The sequence below is a fragment of the Camellia sinensis genome, chromosome 1 (assembly GCF_055761805.1).
Source record: "Camellia sinensis isolate YWXY chromosome 1, ASM5576180v1, whole genome shotgun sequence".
In the NCBI taxonomy this organism is placed as follows: Eukaryota; Viridiplantae; Streptophyta; class Magnoliopsida; order Ericales; family Theaceae; genus Camellia; species Camellia sinensis.
The window spans coordinates 158,046,833-158,059,095 of record NC_138961.1 but is presented as its reverse complement, the minus strand read 5'-3'; the positions used below and the strand labels follow the sequence as shown (position 1 = coordinate 158,059,095).

The following is a 12,263-nucleotide window of genomic DNA, read 5'->3' as shown; positions in this document are numbered from 1 at the left end:
TTGGCACGAGTCACGTGTTTTCTAAATTTTTCAAAAATATTTAGGTGGCGATTCTAAAATCTAGCAATGCAGTTCATTTTTGACATCTCTAATGAGAAATAGATTTTTCAAAGATTTGTCAAATTTGAACTCTCATTTATATTTTTTTCTATTTCACATTATACTTATGAAATCAAATTCAAAATTACGAGAATCCAAACTATAAGACTATAGTATCCGAAAAAAATTAACCCTTTGTTTGGTTGTGATTTCAAAATGTGATTCAACGTGGTAGTTTGAGTATGTTATTTGGATGGAGTTGTGGAATTAATTTTCCACAGCTCTGCAGAACGCTCTGTCTGTTCTATCAAAACCAAGCGCGTGTTTCAATTTTTTTTTTTCAAAACGGGACGTCCAGCCGGTCGGTTGACCGAAATAGTGATTTTTTTTTTTTTTGCAATTGATATATAATCGAAAAAAATATTTTCTGAAATTTTTAAAATTTTTTATGTGCTTTAAAATAATTTTGAGTTGTATGAGTTGTAAATTTTTATATCAAATTTTAAATGTCACATCAATAATTTTCCACTCAAATCAAAACTCTTTATCAAACAAATTTTTTATATTCAAATTATAATTTCACAACACACAAATTTAAAATTCAATTCATATTCTCAAATCACATTTAGAAAACTCTGCCGCACACTACCTAAACGTCTTCGAAAAGGACGAACTCAGCTGCAACCAACTTTACTAACAAATTTTATTAATCAAATAACAAATTAAACTTACGGACGTTGACCAAAAGTTAAATAAACAAAATCAGACCCATAAATAAAAGACAAAAATTCGAGTCATCTCATCAAAAAAAGCATCTTCGTTTTCTCTTCTTCGCAAGCCCCAAAGGAAGTTCCCATTTGAAGCTCCTCTCTCTCCTCTCTCTCCTCCCTTCTTACAGAGAGATCGCAGATTTGTTATTGCATATCGCAGATCATCTCTAGGTACTTTGTTCTCCTTCGCCTCTATATGTATGTACATATAGTTTTTGTATACGTGTTCAAATATTTATCGTCTGTGTGATGTTTCTGTGTTGTAGATTCATTATACAAAATCATCTCTAACCCTTCAACTATTTTTTTGTCTAATTTGATTCCAAATTTGAGTGAACAATTTGATTTGATATGACCTACTCTAATCTTTCATCAAATTTTCCTTAAAATCTTTTTGAAAATTCCCCTCTTATACCAAATTTCCCTTTTCATCAAATTTGATGAAAAAAAATATCATCTTCAATGCTTCATAATCTAAATTTTCATCAAACTCAAATTTGATGAGTTATCAATTTGATAAAATAAAAAATAAAAAAAATAACCCTCTCTTAATTTGATGAAAGGATTGAGATTGTTGTTTTTGTTCTAAGAAATTAATTTGTACAAACCGGTAGCTGCTTATCCTTTTGGAAATATTAAGCAATTTTGTTCAGGGAAATTGTTTTTGATTTCTCAAGATTGGCATGATGTACAAGCTTTCTTTTTCATTTTTCCTCCTTTATTCTGTTTTCCTGAACAAGCAAATTTCTTTTAGAATTGCATGCATAAAAAGTTTTTCATCTGCGTGTGATTGTCAGCTGTTGGCATCATTAAGTTATGCGTTTTTACCTCATGACCTTTATGGATGACATTTTGTCTTGTTAAAAATGGTGTTTTTAATGCATTTTTCTGTCCGATTCGTATATGGGAATATGGGACATAGTCATTAAAGGTTTCTAGGCAATCACTAATCATGCCTATGGTACTAAGGTAGTGTTTGGTTTGGTTCATTGGAATGAATCGGAATGGAATGACCATTCTATCATAATCAAAATATTCATTTATATGTTTGGTTAGACTAAAAATATAATGACAAATGCCTTACAAATAGAATCATCTTTCACTGTGTTCACTTTGTTAAGGGAATAATCCTTTCCTACAAAAGGAATCACCATTCCATTCCATTCCATCTCATTCCAATGAACCAAATAGAGCATAAAGGATTTTTATGGATCAACTATCCATTAAGTTGACTAACATTGTTTGCTTTAAAAAGGGTCTCTTTTTATTTTTTATTTTTAATATCAATATTCCTCCTATACATATATATATATATATATATATAATCATACTGCATTTTACTATGTAAATAAATGTCATCAGTTACGCAGATGCAAAAACACATTAGGTCTTGTGTTGCATTAACTGTTCTGTTTCAATGTTTTTGATGGTATTGAAATTTTGATACATGAGAGAATGGGAGATGTTTTGTTCCTAGCCCTCTCCAAGACAGTATTGCCCATTCATAGGTGTTTACTTACTTCATTTTGGTTATTTGACAGGTCTACTTTCTTTGGAAGAGGTTTGTGTAATCTGCATTTAAATGCCCTCTTCGGATATGTTTCTTGATGACATGATAAATCACATGCGCAATAGCGGGAGAGGTAGAGGACAAGGTAGGGCCCGACATGGTCAAGGACTAGGAGGGTCATTCAAAGGTGGAATGACAGGGGCACCGCACAGAGGACCACACAGAGGTCCACTCAGGGTGAATGCTCAGCCATCATCTAATGCCATTGCCAAGGCAAGCTTGAAACCATGGATGTCTTATTCATTTGCTAGCAAATCTCATATGCTATAGAAACCAAAACACAAGGATCTCTAATACTGTTTTAAAAACCCGAACTTGAGATGATTTGTGACATTATTTTTGGTCACAGGGAAGCTCAGTTTGGCTTGGCCATGAGAAGAGTGCTGTCGTCTTACAGTGTGCGTGTATCATGATATCTTCTCAGTTTGTTTCTAATTGTGGGTTTGCGATGGATCTCATTCATATATGGTGGCATCATTGAGTTATAGTGCTACTTCATAGCATTTTTTTTTGCAAAGAAGCATCAATAATTTAACTTACGAATTTGAGCCCTCGCCAATATAACATTTCCTAACAACTTGTGGGGTTCAAAATTCTATGGTTCTCTAATTAATTTATTTAGAAACCTAAACTTGAGAGCATCTGTGATATTATTTTTTGGTCATGGAGAAGCTCACTTTGGTTCAGTCACAAGAAACACTGTTGTCTTACAGTGTACTTGTACCATGATATCTTCATATGGTTTGTTCGTAATCGTGGGTTTGTGATGGATCTCATTCGTATATGTTGGAAAGTTCAATCCTCATTGAGTTATATTGCTACTTCACAGCATTTTTTCGCAAAGGAGCTTCAATAATTGAGCATTCGAGGTTGAGCTCTCGCCAGTATAACATTCCCAAACTACTAGTGGGGTTCCAATTTCTACACGTTCCCTAATCCTTACTATTTAGTCACAATTACTTTAGTCCGTGATTACTGGTTGTCTAGACTGAGAGTTTATGGTGGATCCTCTTGCTGTATGTGGAATTTCTTTGGAGAAAGATTCTCAGTTACTACCTAAGATCATGGCCTTTTAAGCAAAGGAGCTTCCTTCGCTGAACTTCAGAGCTGGAGCTCACCTGTAGCATAGTGCTTGTTTATATGCAGTGGGTCAAATCCTCTACTCTCATCTAGAATCCGCATTATGTAGCTCAGTTTTTCCTTGATATTAGATTACTTCATTGTTGAGCACTTCAACATGTCTGAAATCTGCTGCCGATGTCATGGAAGTTTTTGCTGATATCTGATTTACTGTTGAAGAATGGTAAATTATTGTACTTTATGGTCCTATGCTGACATTTCCAAATCTGGATTGCTTTTTCTATATGCTTGCATCAGTCTTTCCGTGGAGCGAAGAGTTTTCCATGGCGGCATGATTTGTTCGAAGACAGCCTTAGAGCTGCTGGGTTAACTGGAGTTGAAAATGGCACAAAGTTATTTGTTTCAAACTTGGACATTGGAGTGACCAATGAAGATATAAGGGTACAATTTTGTCCATACATTTTTGGAGTAGATGTGTCTTTGTAATGGATTTCTTAAGTTCTGTTTTGGAAATTGCCTTGCAACTCAGGAACTTTTCTCTGAGATTGGAAAACTGAAACGATATGCAGTTCATTATGACAAAAATGGTCGCTCAAGTGTAAGTGTTCAAGCTTAGTATGTATGCTATTATTCTGTTCTAGTATGACTTGTTAAATGCTTAAGTTTTGGATACTGTTTCTCTTTGTTTGGTCAAAATGCATTTTTCATTTTTCTTCTTGGGTTTTCTTTGGGGGGTGCTGAGGAGAGGATGCAAGCTATTCATGAGTGTACATTATGTATGGTAAATGCTGAGGCGGTTTTGTTGCCCTTTTACGCCTGTTAGCATATCTGCGTGATCAAGTAGGCATGCTATAAAGTGAATGGAGAGATGATCCAATGGAGTTAAGAAAGCATGTCGGCATTTGCTAAGGGACCTGAGAGAAGCTTATGCACATAATAATTTTTGGGGTGAATTCTTATTCCACATGAACTTAAAATGCCATCAAAATACGGAAAAAGTACAAAGTTGTAAAAACATAATTGAGGTAGCAGTAGTAAACGAGAGTGTTTGGGTTGCCATTGGATTCAAACTAATTTCACATACCCAGTTCCCATATATTTGAGTGTTAACGTTTTGCATTGACTGACCTCTCTGTGAACAATTCTCCATCATATAGTTTTTGGATGCATCTTATTTACGTAATACCCACTTTTTTGGTATTTACATTATGGAGAATTGTGTCTTCCATGTTGTCATTTTAATGGAGCTAGGTACCTGTGTCACCGTGTGACACCAGATTCTCCTAGATGTCTTGTCATTATCTAGTTAATGCTTTGGAAACTTATGTATTTGTTTAAATTGAACTTGTTAGACAATGGCTATATGCTTGAACTCAATGTTGACTTGGCGCAAATCTTCTCCCAGGAATTTAAATTTTGCATTGCTACACAACAAAACAAAAAAAATTCATTAGAATGCATCTCCAATCTCAGAATTTACTTTTGGAAGATTATTATGCTGCATTGCATGGAATTTTAGTGGTGTCAGATCTGTCTTAGCTTCATATCTTCACTCACGGGTAGAACTGAGTAAAATATCGCTTATTCTTCTTCTATATCTTGTTGGAAATGAGGATTTAGATCGCCTCTCTCTGTCACTCTTTCTCCTTCTCTCCCTTTGTCCCTTTTTCCCTTTTTCTTTCTATTTCTCTATTACATAGATGCTATGAAGCATGGATACTCCAAAAAAGTTCATGTACGCGTGTCAGATATGTATTAGATACGGATATGCATCCGATATGGCCAAATGCACCTGTAGGGATTAGTGCCTGAGACCACGATCCACAAACTGACGCATGGGACTCCTCACCCTTTACATGGGAATGGATAGGGGAAACATAGCATGTTACAAGAGCAAGGCGAGGTTTGGAACCCTACTGAGGGAGGGATGCCTTGCGAGCTGGGCTTCTAGAGATGAGGCCACGTATTAGATACGACCGAAGAGTATCCTAAAATTATTTTTTTATCTTTTCAATTTTGGATACGTCTTGGATGTGGGAAGGATGCATTGATATGTTCAAGATACGGGAAAGATATGTCCAGGATACAACCGGAGCTAAAACATAATTTTTTAAAGATTTTAATAGGGTTCGAAGTGTAAAATTACAAAATTTAATGCAAGCAAAAAAATACCTAGCATATTTTGCTACATTAATACTTGTAGAATGATCAAATGAAGAAAAAAAGAAGAAACTTTAGCTGCTATGGAGACAAAGATATGAAAAGAAATGAATCAGCACCGTTAGCCTCTGTAGGTCTCTTCGAAGAAGAGAAATAAGCAGGAGTTGACATTGAATATTTTTAGCTTTATACAAATATCTTTAGCTTGCTTTTGGATTTGCCATGCATGGAATTAATATCTGATATTAACTAAATAAATGAACTCTTATTTTGATTTTATTTTTATGCATACTATATTATTAAAAATTATATTCATATATATATATATATTTACAAATGTATCCTTTGTCGTATCCGTATCTTACTTTTATATGTTTTGTCGTATAGTCGTATCCTTATCAGCGCTTCCACTGTGTGTGTGTGTGTGTGTATATAAGAGCATCTTTAGTGGTTGATACCAAAATGGCAAATGTCAACCAAATTTTGGCATGCTACAGTGCCATATAATGCTGTAATAAGGCAATTTTACTCGAATGGTGTAAATGTCATTCCTTCAATTTCTCACAAAATACCAAATGAAATGTTGTTTGTGGGTCCTATCATGAGAGATGGAGAGAAAAAACTTTGCCAAATTTAGGCAATGCTATTATTTGGCAAGAAGAATGGCAGAATACTATTGGAGAGGTTTTTGGAGAAGTCTTACTGCAATTTGGCTTTAGCATATGTTCTAGCACCCCACTTGAGATATTCTAATATACCCAGTGGAATACTTTTGATGATGTGCCCATGGGGGGCACTTGTAACCTGGTGACTCTTCCCTCAATACACCACCTTGAGGTTTAGCCTTGTTGATGTTCTTATCAGTAATAAAGGCATGCCTTTTGGTGACATGATGAACGGTTTGTTTCCCATGACGATGTTGTGAATTGTGGGGTATTATTTGATTTTTTCAACACATTAACAAATTGGTGGGTGGACTACGGAAGATGGGACTTTTTTGGCATGTCTTCTAAATGCATCTCTGATTTTTTGAATGTGCATGCCAAAGTATTGTTTATGAAAAATAGTGCAGACATTAGTGTCTTGCTGTTGCTTTACATTCTTCTTGTTCTTCCTACTGGATTTGGTTTGTTGGTGGGAAATGCTTTGGTTGTCCCTGTTGGGATAGTTACATAGTTGGGCGATCATGGGTTTCTTCTCTCTCTCTCTCTCTCTCTCTCACACACACACACACACACACATCATGTCAGTGTTGCAGTCACATGATTATTTTAGTTTGACTTTGTGGTTTTACAACTATGACTGCTCTGGGTTGCATAGTGCTAACTTCACTTATTTACAGGGTTCAGCTGAAGTAGTATTTGCCCGAAGAAGTGATGCATTTAGAGCTCTAAAGCGATATAACAGTGTACAATTGGACGGAAAACCTATGAAGGTTGAAATAATAGGCACCCACTCAGAGATTCCTGTTTTGGCTCATGTCAATGTAGTTGGAGGTGTAAATAGGAGGAGGAGAGTTGTTATGATGTATGTATTCTCTCTCCCTCTCTCTCTCTCGTTTTTTTCTTTATCATTATCCAGCCTTTTTTTTTTTTTCTTTTGGCAGTCATTTATGTTGGGCTTAAATTTACAAACTAGCAGGTAAATGTAACATCGACAAACAAGGGAAAAAAATTAAGTGGTGCAAGTCAATGACTAGCTCATCCCTCTGATGTTTGAGTAACACTTGTTTGGCTGATGATCAACGGTTCAGAACTTCAGGATATTATCCATGCTGTTGAATATTTTCCTATCTTGCTTGAGGGGAGTTAGGGACTGATTCAAACTCAGTGGTTTACTGTGAACTTTGTTTTAGCACTCTTCAAGCTTAGCTAATAGGTTCATATCTTTGTGGTGTAAGCAACAATTCATGTTCTACTGTAGTTTTAACTTTTAAGTTGCAGGAGACATATTGCAGTTTGTTGTTTCTAACTTCTCAGGTTCAAGTCAGGAAAATTGACATTTATTGTTTAAAGATCAATTTGTATACAGTAGTGGTGATTTTGACAAAAAAAAATTGATACCCCGGTTTCATTTGTGACCATTTTTTTTTACAATGGTCTCTATTCTTGTATAGGGAACAATAAACCGAGTGCTTTGGGATGAATGCCTATTATCTCAAACTGCTATTGTTTATTTGTTAACATTTTTTTTTAATTAATCTGCATTTACTGTTGTAGCAATTGCACTACTGAGACTTTGATGTCTTGCAGGCCAGGAAGTCGTGCTAGAGGCTCTGCTGCAGTCAATCGCGATTATGGGTAAGGCTTCTTTAAGCAAATTCCTTATTTCTGTGCCTTTTATGGAAGAACTCTCTGTATGCATAATATTTCTATGTTCTTTGGAGCTATCTTGGACTGTTGTAAATAAGTTTTTAAATGCTGTAGTACTCTTTTTTCTGCCCTTATAACATTCTATAATATTAATGGAATTGAATGTGAGAAAGAATGTGAACATGAACTACTTTTTTTTTTTGGAAGTATGAGAAGTTCTTTTCTACACATTTTCCATGCAGTGTACCGGCCTGGGTTAAACAAAAATGGGATGATTTAAGTTTAGTTTGGCTTGGGTTTAAATAACTGGTGTTTAAAGCTAAGCTGAGTGTTGGTTTGCTCAATTTGAAACTTGTTCATGGGTGTGTAGCTTGTTGAATTTATTTTTTATATACTCTCCAGCATTGGACTTGTTAATTTTTTTTACTTACAGGTGTCGTTGGTTTGTAGCGTAAGATCCATACTTCTAGGAAGCTGTAAAGTGTAACCCCTTGTGGTATCTTTTTTTTGGTGACTTGATTTTCATGAGCTCAATTTTTCTTGGTAGTCATCTTGCCTAGATATTATAAGTGGAAAAAGTATAAAGTGTAACCCCTTCTAGGAAGTGTCGTTGGTTTGTAGCGTAAGATCCATACTTCTAGGAAGCTGTAAAGTGTAACCCCTTGTGGTATCTTTTTTTTTGGTGACTTAATTTTCATGAGCTCAATTTTTCTTGGTAGTCATCTTGCCTAGATATTATAAGCGGAAAAAGTATAAGTGAAAGTCGGAATTAATTAGTATCTGTAAGAACCTCTATTTGATTAGCATGCTTGCATGTTCATCATTTTTTCCCCTCACTGTAATATCTGTTAAGTGAAGTACACCCAATTTAGTTACCATTGGATGGGGTCTGGCCGGGGTAGATTGGGTATATAACTTTTTAGCATAATTTGCTCCGAATAGCTGCATTTAGGCTCTCGAACTTACAACCAAGTTTTTAATACCTTGTCTACCTACTGGAAATGATTTCTAGTGTATCAATTGTAACTCGTATACATGGCTTTAGTTCACATGTTGCTTTGTCTCTTTGTAGTCAGAGGAACCGTGGAGATTTGATGAATGGCCGTGGCCGTGGCCGTGGCCGTGGCCGTACTGGTGGGCGAGGCCGTGGTGGTGGTGGGAGGAAGAAAGCTGTAGAGAAGACGTATGATGAACTTGACAAGGAACTGGAGAACTATCATGCAGACGCTATGCATACATAAAGAACCTTTTAAGGTCTCTGCAGAAATGCAAATAATGTTGGTTATAGTATTTGCAATGCTGGGCTGTACAAAAATTTCAGATGGTGACTGCTTTCAGTGGTTTGTTTCCCTTGTTGGATGATGGGTGCTTTGCATTTTTTATTTGATATAATAATATACAAATCTTATTATTATGGTGGTATGGTCAAATCTTATTTGTATAAGAACAATACTCACTAGATATTTTCGTGAGGAGACGGATGTTTCTATCCTCTAGGTTTGAAGGGTGGCTCAAAAGGCACCCTTTGAATTGTCTCCCCATGGTGGCTTAGTAGATCATTCTTTTCCCTGTGGCTTCATTCTGTTGGTCATGGTTGTCTGAATAGTACAATTCGCAATATGGTTCGTACGGTTCAATTCGCGATATGGTTCGTACAATTCAATACGATTTTTTTATAGAACGATTCGAATTGAGTACTTGAATCGTAAATTTAATGGAATCATGCAATTCAAAGTAAGAAGATACATACGATACTTAAGATTTAAATTTCATTTTTTTTTTTCCCTGTCCAGATTTGTTAAACCATGTCGTTTAACCTCTTTAATTCATAAAAAATAAAAAAATAAATAGAAAGGAAGGAAAAAAGAAAAAGAAATAATAAATAGAAGAAATCATTCAAAGAACAGATGAAAAACTCAAGCTAGGGCTTGACTGAGAGGGAGATGAATCAAAGAAAGGAGACAAACTTGGTCGAAGAAGAGGATTTTTGAATCTACCAGTGAGAAATCTGGAGGTGTGTAAAGAAATAGCTAGAAATTATCTTCTTCTACTCATTGTCGGTCTCACTACTGTCTTCTCTCTCGGTATTCAAAAAATCAATGTGTGAGTTAGTTTTTTTTTACCATAAAGTCTCCTTGTGGGGGTCTTCTTGAGGGTGAGAAAACATTAAAGTAATGGGTATTTTTTTAATGTTGCTGGAAGGCTCCACACCACTATCCTCCTTTAATATATAATATTATATAGAAATTATATATTTGTTCTTATTTGATTAATTTTGATTCTTTGTTGATTCTTTATTCACTATTAATGGTTCTCACTTGTCATTATTGTCTAGTTGTTTATTATTTTCTTGTGTGTGAAATTTTATTTATTTATTTATTTTAAATTCTGTAGATATTCTTGTGAATCAATAGTGATGAAAAGGTCAAAAAAAAGTGGCTAACCTAATATGGAAACACTGTACAAAAGTTACAGAACAATGATTGTTACTTTTTTTATAAACTTTTGGAGTTTCCTCTTAAATCAATGAAACAATGATGTATGAAATTTATATTCAATTTTTTTTTTTTTTATTTTAAGCATTATATTTGTGATTTTATATGTATATATATTTTTTATAAAAAATATATATATAGTGTTGTGAATCTTACGATTCACGATTTATTTTTTTAAAAATACGATTTACGATTTGATTCGCAATTTGGTAACCCCATGCTTTTAGTATTTAAGGAAAGAATTAGAATAATTATAGTGGTGTTTACGAGAGGTTTGACTTTGGAAAACCTAAATAATTGCGTTTGGAAATGCCAAGATTGGAACTTGGACCATCTTCAACAAGTTTTTTCCTTTAAAAAGCTCAAATTAGGCATTTTAGTTGCAAAAATGTTAGACTTATGTCTCATATGGATGTGATGTCCACATAAGACTCACATTGCGTGGATTCCACACTTATATGAGACATTTGATAGAACTTTTAATAAAATTTTTGAGATCTCTAGTATTACCCTTTTAATTGGCCTTCGTCCTTCAACAGGAAGTCAATTTTTTATTTTATTTTTTGGACTCATCCTTTCAAAGCTTTCTAGCTGTTTAACATTTGAAGTTGAAGTACATTTGAAAAGCATAGAGACTCCACAAACCATGGAGTAAATGCTAGCTAAAGGAAATATTTGTTTTTAGTATTTTAGATAGTTAAAATAGAGAATAGTGTGTATTTTCAACCCACAAGATATATAATGTTCGTTAGTTAAAATGTCTATGGTATGACTTATTTTTTTTAATTCCAATACACTAGGCATATAAGTAGGTATTTTTGTCCAAATTTACATTCACTAGCTAAATGTAACTAATTTCAAAAGTTAAGGTAAAAAATTATTTGACCCTTATGATCTTTTTCCTCTATCTTTGTTACTGTGACATTTTGTAAGTGAGTAATATTTGGATGAATAACACAAATTAAAAAGCAAGATTAGAGTGAAAGCATAAAAAAATAATAGGCAAAATAAAATATATACATTATAATATTTTTTAGATAGGTAAAACACCTAATAGCATTGGAGATGTGCTTAGTGGTGCTCAAGCTCCATCCTAAAGGCACCTAATGATGAAGTTGTCTTTGGGGAATTCACCAATGTTTAAAACCCTTGTAACATCACCTCCAAATTTATTTCTAATGATGAAGTGAATTGTTTAATGTTAGTTGTTAATTTGTTTAAGATTAATTAACTAGAGCATCTCTAATGGTGAAGTTAAAAAAGTTTGTTAAATGTGTTATATGATAAAAAGTAATATCTATTTGTATATATTAAGTGTTTTTTAATTTAGAGAGTAAATGTGTATTTCAATAGTATAGTTAATATATGTATTAAGTGAAATTTATATAACACATTTAACAAACTTTTTTACATGTATATATACTCTATCCGTCCCATTTTATTAGTCTATCTTTTCATTTTAATATGTCCCAAAACGTTTGTCCACTTTCTACTTTGAGATACTAAATTTTGTTAGATTTTCAAAATTACCCCCCTATAAATCATTATAAACACATTTTAAAATTCAAATAAAAGGACAATAGTAAAAAAAATATTTTAAAATTTAAATTAAATATAATAACAATCTTGCTGCAGACCCCCAGTGGGGGTCGCATCCCCACTGAGTTGGCGAGCCCCCACTGGCTGAAACTCAAAAAAAATAAATAAATAAATAAAACAGTTTTTTTTTTATCCAATCACGGCGTGCCACCTCACTGTGGGTCGACCCCCAGTGGGGGTCCGAAGCATTTTTCATATAATAATTACATATCTCCTTTATAAGTTACTATTTTCCATA

The 12,263-nt window shown here is 34.1% G+C and overlaps 1 protein-coding gene across 1 annotated transcript; it reads left to right on the top strand.

Annotated features, from left to right (window-relative positions):
• The first annotated feature begins 747 nt into the window (after positions 1–747).
• Positions 748–9,345, top strand: LOC114259440 (THO complex subunit 4D). The gene is made up of 7 exons (XM_028199457.2): positions 748–980; positions 2,351–2,592; positions 3,757–3,900; positions 3,989–4,057; positions 6,962–7,146; positions 7,872–7,919; positions 9,004–9,345. The coding sequence occupies exons 2-7, from the start codon at positions 2,392–2,394 to the stop codon at positions 9,170–9,172; spliced, it is 816 nt and encodes a 271-aa protein (XP_028055258.2). The 5' UTR covers positions 748–980; positions 2,351–2,391; the 3' UTR covers positions 9,173–9,345.
• The last annotated feature ends 2,918 nt before the right edge of the window (positions 9,346–12,263 follow it).